Source organism: Alligator mississippiensis, chromosome 2 (assembly GCF_030867095.1).
Source record: "Alligator mississippiensis isolate rAllMis1 chromosome 2, rAllMis1, whole genome shotgun sequence".
Classification (NCBI taxonomy): Eukaryota; Metazoa; Chordata; order Crocodylia; family Alligatoridae; genus Alligator; species Alligator mississippiensis.
In genome coordinates, this window is record NC_081825.1 from 126,124,634 (window position 1) to 126,138,480 (window position 13,847).

A 13,847-nucleotide genomic window follows, 5' to 3' on the forward strand; every position below is an offset into this window, starting at 1 on the left:
TTAGAACATTTTTTTCAAATCTGGGGGATGGGCCGTACACAGAGATTTGTCAAAGCTGAATAACAATAATATGTATTCAGGAATGATTTTTTGATGAAAAAGATAAGGTTGTTGGCCACAAGCCATCTGTCTTTCTCTAACAGAAATAACTGGGGATCACAGTCTCAGAACCAGGTTGAGTACAATAATAGGTCATGTCCAGACATGCAGGCACATGTGGTTTGTGGTTCTGCAAACTTCTTTGTGGTGCCCCAACCCACACACAGGGAATGTTGAAATGTGCTCCATGTGGCAAATCTGCAGCGTGGGGCCAAAATTTGCTACTGGGAAATCCCAGTACCAAAAGAAACCCAAACCAAGCCCAGGAAAAAAAGTGGCATGGTGCATGTGACAGTAGACACAGAGGCTCAGTCCTCCAGGGAGATGCTATGGCTGCTGGCCAGAGCGTCTCCACTTCTGCAGTCATGCCCTGGCTTCTCCAGCATGCTGGGAGCTGGAAGAAACCAGGCAAGGGCAGTTTGCTTGGAGTGGAGCCCTCACCAAAGCACACTTGCAGGGGTGTACGCAGCAGCAAAAACGTAGCAGCACAAATGTTGGACATATTGTCCAAAGTGCTCTACACTGACTGAACTCTGCTCCTGCTGTAGTCAATGGGACTTCAGTGGGAACAGTTAGTACAGTGCTGTCCTTTTGAAAACCGCTCTTATGGTACCTTTCATCTCAGCTTCTCCTGGTGACGTATACAATACCAGATTTACCTGAATCTAAAATAACTTTAAAAATATCCTTAATAACTAGATTCTGTACAGTGGCTGGAGGGGTACAGCAGTGGCAGGACCTCACATAGACGCTGCCGGTGCTGGCGGTGGTGGGGGGGATGGGGGTGGCAAGTACGGACCAATGGTCGGCGACCACCTCCAGATGTCGCTGGCAGTGTTGGCCGCAGCCAGGGGGGATCGCTGATTGCCCACAGATGCCACTGGTGGTGTTGGCAGCAGGGGCGAGTGGCGACCACCCACAGGCGCCCCCAACAGTGTTGGCGGCACATTTTGTAGGGGCTGCACCACCACGCTCAGGGCATGCACGTGCACATGCACTTGCGTGCACCCCTCACTCATCACCCCTGTTTGTTATAATTTTTCATGTATAGAATCTAATTAGTAGAAGGTCATCTGAAATCCGTCCCCCTCACTGCTGTGGTGGGGAAAGCAGTGGCGGGGGATGAAGGGCTAAGCCCCAGCCCCTTGCTCCCCTGCTCATTTCCATGGGCCTGTTCCTGCCCCACCATGCATCCCCCTGCTGTCTGCCCTTCCATGCCCATGCCTGCTCCGCATTCCCTGCCTCCTTCACCCCCTGCTCTCCCCTGAAGCCTGTCCCCCCACTCCCTGTCCACCCCTTACCTTCTGCTGCAGTTCTGCTCCTCCAGGGCAGCCAGCAGCAAGAGTGGCTCAGACCAGCCTCAGCCTAGCCTGGCCAGGGTGAAGCAGCAGCAGCAGCAGCTTCTGGCCCTGCTGGGTTGGGGCTAGAAGAACCAGAGCTGGAGCAGAAGGTAAGGGGAGGAAAGGGGTAGCTGGGGGGAGTGGGAGGTAAGGGCAGAAGAGGGAAGGCAGGCACAGGCATAGAGAGGGCAAGGGGTGGGAGGGCAGGCTGCAGGCTCCCCCCCCAACCCCTGGTCTACCCCAGGTTCCTCCTGGCTACATGCTCCCTGCCCCCCCAAACAAGCCATTCAGTCTTGGGGCAGGCAGTGGAGCCCAAAGCTGGAACTGAGCCACTCCCTGCCCCAGGCGAGTATTCAAATCCAAGGTGAGGCTTTATTTTCCACATGCTGACTGTGGGGAAAAACCCTTGTCTTGGATTCAAATAAATATAGTAAGTATATTTTATTTATCTGCCCTTCAGTGACTTGCCAAATATTACCAAGTGAGTCAGTGGCAGAGTTAGAAATAGAATCCAAGCCTTGTGACTCTCAGTCTTCTGTGCTAACTATCAAGTGACGCTAACTCCCAGTGCTAATAAAAATAGATTAAGCCAGGGATTATTGACCAGCTGGGGTTAATGGTGATCATCAGCTGCATATCTGGCCCCATCTGGTCATTAATTCCCAGGAAAAAGCCATGTGTTGAGATCATCATTGCTTAATGAGAGAAATGTACTTCTGCATTGCTACAAAACTGTAATATTTTAGAGATTATAATAATAAATTGAAACATACCTTTCCTACTCACACTAAAACCAACTGTCTAACAGCTAGATCTGTTGGCTTACAGAATAGATTTCCTTGGAAAATGGCAGACATTCAGGGCCAAAGTTTCAAAAATTGCTTCTAAAATTATGCCCACATTCTTGCACATGATTTCCCACCCATGCGTTCTCAGATATTGCTTTAGTTCTGAGTGTGCAGCATAGTAATGCCATTATATACTGCTGGTGCTCCACACACAGCCAGGTGTCTCCAGTGTTCTTAAGTACTGTCTGAACTACTTATTTCCCATTGCTGCAAACCACGGAAAGGTGAATAAATATTATGGATGGATGGGATAAAGGAATATTTAACAATTGCTGCCAACCTCTCCATGATGATACTAGTAGCACATGAAAAGGGCTGAAAGAAATATGGCTCAGCACAAGAAATACATGGACCTACCTTTCTACAGGGTGGTCTGAAGTAAATTAATACATGAAGAGAGCCCCTTCCCAGTGGAGCATGGTGATGCCTGGTTGGAGACACCAAGTCACAGCAAGTGCTTTTCTGCCACTTTGCATGCAGTCCCATAGGACTGATAGCTTCAAGGGAGGGCCTTTAAAGCTTTCAGCTTCTCTAAAAGCCTAGAAAAGTAAGAAGGTAACAGAGACACTAGACTCAGCTTCTCCTCCAAAAAATACCTTGGAACATTGGCTCAGCCATCTGTGTTAAGAGAAATTTGATCTGCACCTTCTGGTACTTACTTGCTCTACCTCTAGATTGCAGCTTACCCATCTTTCCTGTGTTCATCCTTTGCTGTGCCCTACTCCTCTCCACCTTCCTCATATCTCCCATATGAAAAACCCCACAATGCAATAAATATTTCTAATACTTAGAGAACTATAATAGCATTAGGCATAGTAATTAGTAAAAATTGTAAATATTGTGGTCTGGATCATTGGTGGGTTCTCTGTGTGCGTAACTGTAACTGTTACTCTTATGCTCCTCTATTTTTGTCACATTCTTTTACATCTTGCTTTCATTTGGCTCCTATCCTGCGGGTGAACCTTCCTTCTACTTAGCTGTAGTTAAAAAAAAAAGAAGGAGTGAACACGGACATCAAGAACCCTTTTTTGCTCTACTGGTTAGAAACGGATTGAGGCAACATTTGCAAAACCATCTCATTGACTAAAAAGTCTCATTTTTCAAAAGTGAGTACTCAAGCACCTAGGAATCCAAGTTCCAATGAAAGTCAGTGAGGATAGGGGTAGAAACAGACCTCACCTAATGTCACATTTGTGTCACCGTAAATTTTTTTATGGAAGCACAAATTTTTATGGTGCCACATCAGTGGCTGACAAAAGGTAGTGTACAAATGCTGCTTTACTGTTGCAGACATCTATTTGGTCCGTGGTGGGAGAGTGTGAGGAATCCAGAGCTTCCCTAACTGTCCAACTGCCCCAGGCAGGTGCTCTGGGGGCTTGTGGGGCCCAATCCTGTGCCCCCTGGGAATTTCCCAGGAATTATACATAGGATCAGGCCCGTCAAGCAATGTGAGTGCCTGCCTGGCTTTCCCTGCTTACAGAGACATGAGCCAAGGAATCTCAGGGCACCTCCCTGTAAACAGGGTAAGTCAGGGTTCCCTGCTTATGGGCACCTACCCCAAGATCTCCAGGGGTATGTCTCTGTAAGCAGAGAAAGCCTGCATTGGTCCCGGCATGGAGACATGGGACCCAGGGAATTTTTGATGCCCTATGCCTCCATGCTAGGACCTGCACTGACCTGTGCCTCCATGTGAAGCATGGGTCAGTGTGGATCCTGGCAAGAAGGTGTGGGGTGCTACAGGACCCAGGGAATTCCTTGCACCCAGTTTCTCCAGACTGGGACCTGTGCCAGGTCACATACCGATCCATGTTTTATGTGCAGGCATGGGTTGGTGAAGGTCCCGGTGTGGAGGTACAAGGTGCTGGGTCCCAGCACCTTGGCAGTGAGGGACACAGGAAATTCCCAGGCAAAGGGAACATGTTGCCCATTGTTCTGCTTCAGGCAGGGGCCCAGTGTGGGACAACAGGTGATGTGTGTTTTGCCCAATAAAGCAGATCATCTATGATGGGTCATATCCCACCATGGCTGATCCATTTTGTTTGGCAATGTCTGTTTTTACCCTTAGATTGTTTTTGGGATTATGCATTTTTATGGGCTTGCAATGTGCTCCAACCTGATTGGGACCTCAGGGTAGTACTACAGTAGAAATAATCACTCTAAATACCCTTACTGTATTGTGTTATTTTGTAACAACATGTAACGCAGTCCCCAAATTGTGCAGTTAGTGGCTCTGAGTCATCTTGAACTCTTCAGATTACCCAACCCCTAAAGTAATGGATTTTTGGCATGGCATTGTCATCACCATAAGTCACGTAAATGCACTTTCAATTACTGTGATAGAGGGGGGAGCTAAAACTGCATTGATGCTGATTGGAAGGATTTGTAATTTTTTTTAAAGAAAAGAAGATAACCATTCCATCTCCCTCAAGTAAAGTAAAATGAGGATTTTCTTTTCCCCCCATTTATGTGTGTTTGGCTTTCAGTTCTTCTCGTGTTTGGTCTGAAAAAGCCAGGCTAACAAAGGCAATGTCTGGGGGAGGGGTGGGGGGGGGGCGAAGAAACCCCTCAGTGTTTGTGTTCAGAGAGTCCCCTTGGCTCAAACTGCTGCCATAAGTGACCCTGTACTAATGCCATTCTGTGGAAGCACATGTGGGCCTGATGAATCAGTTATATATCTCACTCTGATTGTTACTGGTATTTAAAAACCACCTGCCAGAGGCAAGGGGATCTGCAATCTGAGACCATCAACCAACCTGCAGGTCGGGGAGACACGCACTTTGCTCGTAATTACGATTACTTATTAATATTAGTGTCACTGACCCACTGCAAGAAGATCCTTTTTGCTTTCAGGCAGCTCGTGGGAGCTGCTGCTTTCAAGCAGCTTCCCAAGAAAAGCTTGAGCATCACTTTGGTCTCTGATCACCCATTTCCTGAAGCAGTTTACCTGAAGGGCCATGTCTAATTCAGTGATTATAAGGGCACTGATTTACCTTATCTGGAACTAAATTGACCATTTCTCATGCTCTGTGGCCCTTAATAGGAGAAAAGAGCAGGAGGAGGAGAAAAAATAAAGCACTACCTGATTAGGAGCTCAAGAGCCCATGCTGACAAGTGATAATAAAGCTTAAAGGAATTTGTGATGAGAAAACAAAGTACCCTTTGTTGCGGGGTGGAGGGGAAGGAAAAGAAAAGAAAATCTTCCCGTATCTATAACCTATGCATCACCCGCAGCCATAGTCAGACACAAACATAGGTGCTGTCCAGCCAGCTGACCCCTAGTAAGAGCACAGGATTTGCATGTGTCCCAAAGAGAATAAAATACAAAAAAAAGAAGTTTAGCATGGATTCATGTAAAGTAAGGACTCAGGGAAATTATATAGCACTAAGTACAGCAGACAAGTGAACTAGATGGTGAGAGCCATGCTCTGGCTCTGATTAAAAAAAAACTTGAAAAAAAATCTCAACTTCAATTGTTCATCTTTTCCTTTTTGTTCATTAAAAAAGTGATTTGACTTTTCTCTGAGGCAAAACAGAATACACAGAATCCTAGGGGGAAAGACAAATGCCTCAGACAGATTCAGTAATACGAGCTTAAAAGATAACAGCTATATTAGTAACCCCTTGGAAAACTTTTACAGAGAGAACAGAACTAACTGGAGCATGTAATAGCTTTTCATGTCTAGTATGACTTTAAAATTCACCTCCAATTTCCAGCTACAACAAGAATGCTGAAAACAAAATGCTAGCTCCCACACCGTAAAATTCTTCCATCATAGTCCTCATTTTCCATGGCTTTATTTCGAGTGTTAAATGGCAGAGCTTATTTCTTCAATGTGTATATTTCTTAGGACGCCACTTGTAGAGGTGACACTTGTTTTACAAGAAAGAGACTCAAGTGGTGAACTCTTGCATGAGGAGGAACTGCCAAACACTTCAGCAACAGACACAAATTCCTAGTGAGGGAAAGTAAACATGTGCCAGCATTCAGGACTTGCATTTTTTTTAATAAGTGAAATTTATGTGCACCAGCAAACTTTTGGGCATTGTTCTTCCCAAACTAAACAGTTCCTTCTAGCCTCATGTTTACTGAAGCTGAAAATTAGAACTGACAGCAATTCACTGCAACAAAGTGGGCTTCTTTCCCTGCCTGCCAGTAGCCCATATCCCATTCATGCCCTAGAAATCTAGTCATCTCTTGACAATCATCTGCCAGGAGAAGAAAAATAGGGCAGGGATGGGGACTTGTCACTGTGGCGTAGAAGCTCAGAGCAACCTACTGGTTTGTTCCTGGTGCCTCTCCTTGGGACCTCACCTCTGCACTGCTGGTACTCTCTCTCGTCTTCCCCGTGTGTGTCAGACACCTCTGACGAAAGCCCATCCAGGGCTTGCTTGCACTCCTGCAGCAGCGCAGCCACGGCTTTTTGATTATTCATGATGCCTGCTCCCACTCTGCTGTGAATTGGGTGTCCCCGGGTGCGCGGTGATCAATTACCTAGGAGAAGACACAAATTCTAAATGAAAAGGATCCCTTCAAGGCTGAGGTACCTGGTGAACAAAAGAGGGGGAAGATGATTAACTAAAGCATCATCAATTATCTGTGAGACTCAAGCAGGGAGAGATAATAGGGGAAATACATGAAAATACATGACAGCCTCTGAGGACTTTATTAGAGGAGTGTGTGAAATTACTGCAGGGTCTCTGTGACAAACTGTGCAAGGCGAACATCTCTGGGGTACCAGAAAGCAGAGAGAAATGACCCCCTTTTCAATGGAGCCATAACATCACAGGCAGTGAAGTGACTAGCCAGGGTGCACTGAATCCCTTTGCACATAGGAGACTCACGCAGTCAAGTGCTTTTGGTCTGAACTGCACTGCAGACCTTTTAATGCAGGCTTCACATTTTTTGGAAGGCCTGCTGGGTGACACTGCATGTGCCTACTAGACTCAGCAGGAAACAGTAAGGCTGTATAATTTTTTTTCCTTCATGGCATGGTAGAATGGGGCTCTCCCCTTTCTTACTCCAGGCAATATAACTGGTGGCTAATCTTCCCAATAGAATTTTCTCTTTGTATAAGAAAGTGATAACAAATAAAGTCTGGAAAGAAGTTTATCCTGATACTCAAACTAAAACTAAAGATCTTTCTGACTGCTTCAACAGCTGTCCAAACAGCGTATATGTACAGTCTATACAACAAAGATCCAGCATGAAGTTGCAAAAAGAACTGCGAAATTAGTTCAGCTACAACAAACGTGTGGCATTCAGCAAGGGTAGAACAAGGAAGTCTGTCCCTCTGAGTAAGGATGTTCAATGCTTCCCATTCTCAGATTTTGTTTCAGTCATTTCTAACTTTGCCACAATTTCCTGGTGTGATGTTTGGATAATATTGTGGCCAAAATGATTCAGCTGTTTTCAAGCATGGGGAAAAAAATTGTTTTAGTCCCAGTAAAAAATCTTGATGGCCTTTTCTTTTGAAACGCTGGGGTGCTCTTATGTTCAGAAGCAAGAGCTTAAAATGTGGCTGAGTATGTCCTTTGTGTGGCCTGCTGTGCTTTTTGCCATCTTCCCAAAAATCTGCCCAAATTTTGCTCAGTAGAAACAACTTAGAATGGTAGTGGCTGAATTCCCGGAAGATTCAGCCCATGTAGGTATATCTCCCTCTCAGCTGAACAGGAGTTTCCCTAAAGTTGCAGCTACCAGTCCCAGACCCGAGTATAGGGATTTGATGCTCTTACTGACTCCCCAGCTAGCTTCAGGCACCAGGGAACAGGAAACTGCTTGATTGAAACACTGAAAGGACAAGAACTAGACCTGCGCATAGATTAGACTGGGGCTGAAATTAGGACCAGCTAGGCAAAAAGACTGGGACTGGGAGCTGGAGAGAGTTGAGACTGATTGGATGAGGAGACTAGAACTGAAAACCAAGGGCAGGTACTGAGAATGGCTGGGCAAAGAGGGTGGGACTGAGCAGAGCAGAGGAAAAAAGGTAAAGAGCAAAGGGAGATGGACCTGATGAAGAACAAGGGTTTGTAAGAAAACAGGGACAAGAGGCCAGTGGTAGGGCTGGACAGACATTGAGAGTGGATTGATAAATGAGATTGGGATCGTGAGCCACTGAGGAAGGGAAACGTAAGTGGGACAACTGGAGGCTAGCATGGGGAAGAGAGACCAGATGAAACTGGGAGAGGGAAACTGGGATTGGTTGTTCAAGAAAATTGGAACTGGGAGAAAGGCTGGGTCTCATCCTAGTCCTGGGTAAATCCTGGTTTGAAATGGCTGAAAGCAAAGATTAGCAATGGCTAGGTAAGGAGAATGGAGCTGGGAACAGATGCCAAGCCACAGAAGAGAAGACCAAGACTGGGCCACACTGGAAAGCTTTCCAGGGTCTACTGGAGAGCATTCCCTAACGGATAGAGACTCAACTGCCATTTCCCCCTCAAGCTTGACCTCATCTACCCTATCTATAATCTATCTATCTATAGGGTAGATGAGGTCAAGCTTGAGGGGGAAATGGCAGTTGAGTCTCTATCCATTAGGGAACGCTCTCCAGTAGACCCCGGAAAGGAACCCAATTTTTCCGAGTTTCTCCATTGCTCTGTTGCCAGAAAATGGCTGTGAAACGTTCTAGTGGACTGTCCCACCTCCCTATAGAGCAAGTACCAAGAAAGGCTGACAGCCTTTTACTGCTATTAATTGCTCCCTTAGCTCAAGTGATAGAGGTCAGCAAGGTGGTTTCCAATGCAATGACTGCCCATGTGGATTTCAACATGATGCTACATAAAAGAATTTCTGTTTTTTTTTCAGTTCCTTTCTTAAAAATGTATATTGAATGAGCATTATTAAGAGTGCTCAAAGTGAAAAATGCCAGAATTGAGGCTGCAATGCAAATGCAATCTTAATTTGGCCCCACATACTCATGGACCTACTCTGGGGGTGTAGGTAAGGAGGCTGTCGTCTGTAGGATGTCTGCTCTATTTGCTGTAGAAGTTGCAAGGGGTGCAGTGAATAGAGCTCGGGCCTGCAGGAAGAGGGAGGAGGGGGCTCATGGTTAAGAGCTAAATGCCATTCTGGAGACTTGGATTTTATCTGTGCCTCCGCCACTGAGTTTCCATATGATTATAGTCAAGTTGGTTAAACTGAGTTTTCAGTGGTGATAATTGGTTGGTAATTTTTAATTTTCTAAATGCCCAATACGAGACCCTGGGGTCTGATTTGAAGAAGTGCTGAACACCCCCAGCTACAGCTGCAGTTAATGGGAACTGCGATCTGAACATATAAACCTATGTATAATGGTAATGGTCTGAAGAAATTAGGACCCAAGTCTTTCCTAAATACCCCAAATCAGGGGATACTTTTGATCTTAATTTTTGTGTGTGTAAATTTTGTGCTTGTAAAAATGGGGATAATGGCACCCCCCATCAAACAGAGTGTTGTGAACATAAATTCATGCATGTCTATGAAGTATTGAGATGCTATAGTGAGGTGTGCTGTAGGGGAGCCCTGAGGTAAATAATAATTTTGTCTTGCAGCGGGGTTTAAGTAGTGTGTATCAAATAGGGCCTAGGGCCACATATTGAATGAAAAGAAGAAAACAATATATGAATGGCTGCTCATTAAGTGAGCACCATCTATCCCATGCAGTGAGGCAGGGGGCTTAAGGAAAAAAATGATATGTGATCCTGTGATTAAAGAGGGTATCATCATGGGTACATACGAGGGGGGTTGAATTAATTTCAATCAGGCAATTTCAGTCTTCCTTATTGAATCCCTGACTTCACAACCTTGATAATATTCTTTTTCCTTTGTGCAGTCAGAATCCTCAGGGCACAGGGGTTTCACGCTGGGCATGGTGCACTCCTGCAGCTAGGAGCCTGGTCAGCTAATGGGGCTCTCAGCCACAGGGAAGACCCTGCTCACTTGCAAATTAAAGCTCTTTAGCAACCAGCTATAAAGTTAGTACACTTTTTCAAGGTCTAACTTTATAGCTGGTTGGAGCTTTTTTATTTTGTGATAGCTACTTTGCATGTAGAACTGGTCTCCAGGTAATTGTGCAATTAACCAGTTAATTTCCTAAGTATCCTTTGTACAGCTATAAATAGGGAGAAATTGCTAAGACTTGCAAGATTACTGAAAAGGTATTCTTATTATAGCAAAACTCTCTCTTCCTTTTCCCATCAGGGCTACAGTAGTTGAACCAGGTGAAGGTTCCCCTTCAGTCAAAAGAAAGAAAGAAAAGATCCCTTTATTCAAGCTACTGTAAAAAGCACTGATCGTTACCCATTCTATTAGATCCATTGACATCCATCAATTGATTTATTTGGTTAAACAATCTTGTTGGTGAATGGGTGAGTATGGGTAAATCCCATGAGTAGATCACAGGTCAAAATGAAGCATCCCTGCCATCTGGCTCTGGCGTCATTCAAGTATGTAGATGATTACTTAAAACCCGGACTTCTTGGGGTGCCCTGAATTAAGATACACACATACACATTCATGTATGTGTATATTTATGTAGTGTTATGTAAACCTAAGGAAGAATACCTTTCATTCAAAAGTTTGTCTAACTTTATCTCAACCATGCAGTTTGTCCAATAAAAAATGTCAACCCCCCCCAAATCCTTGCCTATTGTATATTTATGTAGGCATACATGTATTATAGAACGCATACACTTTTTCACTTTTTTTACACATGCATTCACATGTGAGAGAGAGAGACATATGCTCTAGAAATAGCACATAGTAGAAGGTTGTTGGACAAAGGATGTCCTGAACAACAGATCCTAAACTTACTGCTTAATATTCAGTGGCAGGGGTGGATGTGTGTGAGAGGAGGGGATCTTTGCCAAGATGGTAGAATAAGAGAGACAGGCCATATATACATTGGCCCAAGAGCCAGGGGAGTCAAATGAGAGCACTGCACACATTTCTCTGACATAAGTTGTGCATATTAAAACTGGACCCCAAAATCTATCTCATTATTCTTCATGAAGAATTTTCCAGTGATTCTATAGGTTTTACCTGTGATTTTGTGGGTATGGTTGTCAGGTAACCCACCCACCCACCCACCCACCCAAAGATATAGAAACACATCTTTTCCCTAAATTCATGGGGGGGGGGGGGGATTGTTTATGATTTGTTATGAAAGCACAGGTAAAAAAAAATGCAAGTTTTTGACTTAGTTACTCTAGATACAGTTTTCCTTAAAGGATATATAGGAATTGTAGGTTGTAATCAGGAAATAAAATATATCTTGTAGTTACTGCATACCACAGTGTAGATTCTGATGTACTTTTGCCTAGTCAAAGTACCTTTATCAGTTGGGAGAAGGCAACAGTAAGATTATCCTGAAAACTTTTTTTTTCTTTCATATCTTCCAATTTCAGCCCTGAACAAATGTCAACTACAGTATCAGACTCTTTCTTTGTTTGGTTAAATATCAAACTATAAATCTGCACCATTGCCAGTAAAAAATGGTTTATCTTCCTGATGGCCTGCAGGAACAAAAAGAGATGTTGATATTTTAGATTTCAAATAAAAAGGCAGATTAATGCCATCACCTCTTGGTGCAAAGATAGGCTACCGCTGCAATGCTGGAAGAAGACAAAAACCAAAATTGGGATACCATCACACACTGGACCCTGGACCAGACAACTAATCAGACAAGGTTGGGGATAAGGAGGCCAGGACACTGTACTGTTCATCTGTGCTGCCATCCCTTTAGATGACATTGTGCAGTACACATCATTGGAGATAAACTAATGACTTGGTCACAGAAATGGAGGATTATCTGGTGCTTTATGAAGGTGAGTATGGTTTCAACATAGCTGTCTGTGAATGGAGTTGACCATGGAGCCCTTTACAACAATGGAAATGGAGTGAGCCATCCCACTCATTCAAAAAACCTGTGCTTTTATGGATGGTGAGAATTACCCAGAAAGTTTTCTTTCTGAGCAAGCAGAGCTCATTGTGTTCTGTACACACCCCAACACATGCTGTAATCCTATGGCATAATACTAATACTAATACTGAAATGGTATTCACACTTACAACCAACAATTGTTGATTTGTATCCTTTGTTTCTCTTCACTGGCTGCTCTTTCTTCTGAGCTGGGTATGTCAGTGCAAGTTACAGAGCAGCTGAGGAAAAGAGCTAGAATATAACCATTTACCTTCCTATAACTGGTTTTGTTTTTTTCTTTTTTTTTGCTGAACATATCAGGAGGATTGACAGGCCTCAGTGCTGCAGACTGTAAGATCACACTTGTGGTCAGCTGTAAGGAGTAGCCATGTGGCTGCGTGATCTGCACAGAGTGTGAACGTCACAAAGAATTGATGGGCCTTAGCAGGGAGTCTTACGCTGGCATCTGAATAAGCACAGACTTCCCCTTCCCAGAGCTGGAAAGACTACAGTAAGCTAAAACTTTACAAATGCTTACTGTGATTATGTACACAATTCAGCAAATGAGAAATTTGGCCAATTGCATGCTTTTCATAAGGCTAGATAAGTGAGTGCATTTACAGTAATGATGAATTACAACAACAGTAAGAACAAAATGACAGAACCAGGCACATCACCAAGACATAATAACTACATCAATACCATAATAACTAATATTACAATGTCCTTTCTGTGGCATAGGTGGAGAAACAGGATGCTGACCTGTATAATTAAATCAATGCAATATATACCAAAGAGCTTTAAAAGAAAGCACCATCCTTTAAACAGATGCCAAGTATAGTCTTGTGTCTTGCATCATCACCAAGGATCTGAGTTCTCCATTTCCTGCGGAAAAATGCGGATTTCCCCTTTAAAGGAGAAAAACTCAGATTTTTCCCTTTGAAGTGGAAAACCACAGGTTTTCCCTTTTGCAAACAGCTCTCCACAGGCTGGCAGAGTTCCAGCCGGCAATGATCTGCTTGCAAAAAGGGCACGAAACCCAGGGGCGGATTAAAACACAGACTGGCGTGGTCCAGGCCTAGGGGCCCCTGCCAATCAGGGGCCCTCTGGGGTGCCAGAGGCAGCACGGCCCAGGCAGGCATCCTGGCTGCGGGCACCCGGGTGGGCAGCATGTGCCTCCTCCCCTTTGGCTGGGCCAACCAGGGGCTAGGGGTGGGTGTGGGGCTCCTTGCAGGTGGCAGCAGCTTCCCACAGACATCTGCTGCCAGGAGGCCCCATGGGTAGTCCTGCTGCTCCCCACTCTCTGCAGGTGGCCGCTGGCACCAGTGCTGCTGGGACAGGAGGGGTTGGGACAGCCCCAACCTGCAGGGGCCAGCAGAAGTGTGGGTAGGCAGCCAAGGGTGGCGCAGAGCCAGTCCCCACTCTCAGGCTGGCCCCGACCCTGGCTCATCCTGTGGCACTGGGCACTGCAGCTCTGGCTGCATGACACCCACTGGGCAGAGGAGTCAGGTTGGGCTGGGGCCGGGGCCGGGGCCGCCTTCACCTTAGCAGCACTCATGTCCCCAACTTGCCCCAGATGTGCCGAGGAGGCCGGGTGGGTCCAGCTGCAGCCCCCTGGCAGGTGCAGAGGGAACCTGGCCTCACCTGGGAGATGCAGGGTTGGG

The 13,847-nt window shown here is 45.2% G+C and overlaps 1 protein-coding gene across 2 annotated transcripts in view; it reads right to left on the bottom strand.

Moving 5' to 3' along the window:
- Positions 1-13,847, bottom strand: part of ALPK1 (alpha kinase 1) — a 103,012-nt gene that overhangs the window by 51,347 nt on the left and 37,818 nt on the right. The window contains exons 1-2 of one of the 2 annotated variants that reach the window (XM_019500134.2): positions 6,600-6,682; positions 2,645-2,826 (exon numbers count right to left, since the gene is read on the bottom strand). Coding sequence is in view for 1 of the 2 variants with exons in the window: in XM_006271534.4 (XP_006271596.3) it covers positions 6,600-6,720 (121 nt within the window). In the remaining variant the exon portion in view is untranslated. Of the gene's footprint in view, positions 1-2,644; positions 2,827-6,599; positions 6,780-13,847 lie in introns of those variants that run through there. The other variant, XM_006271534.4, reaches the window with a different exon arrangement.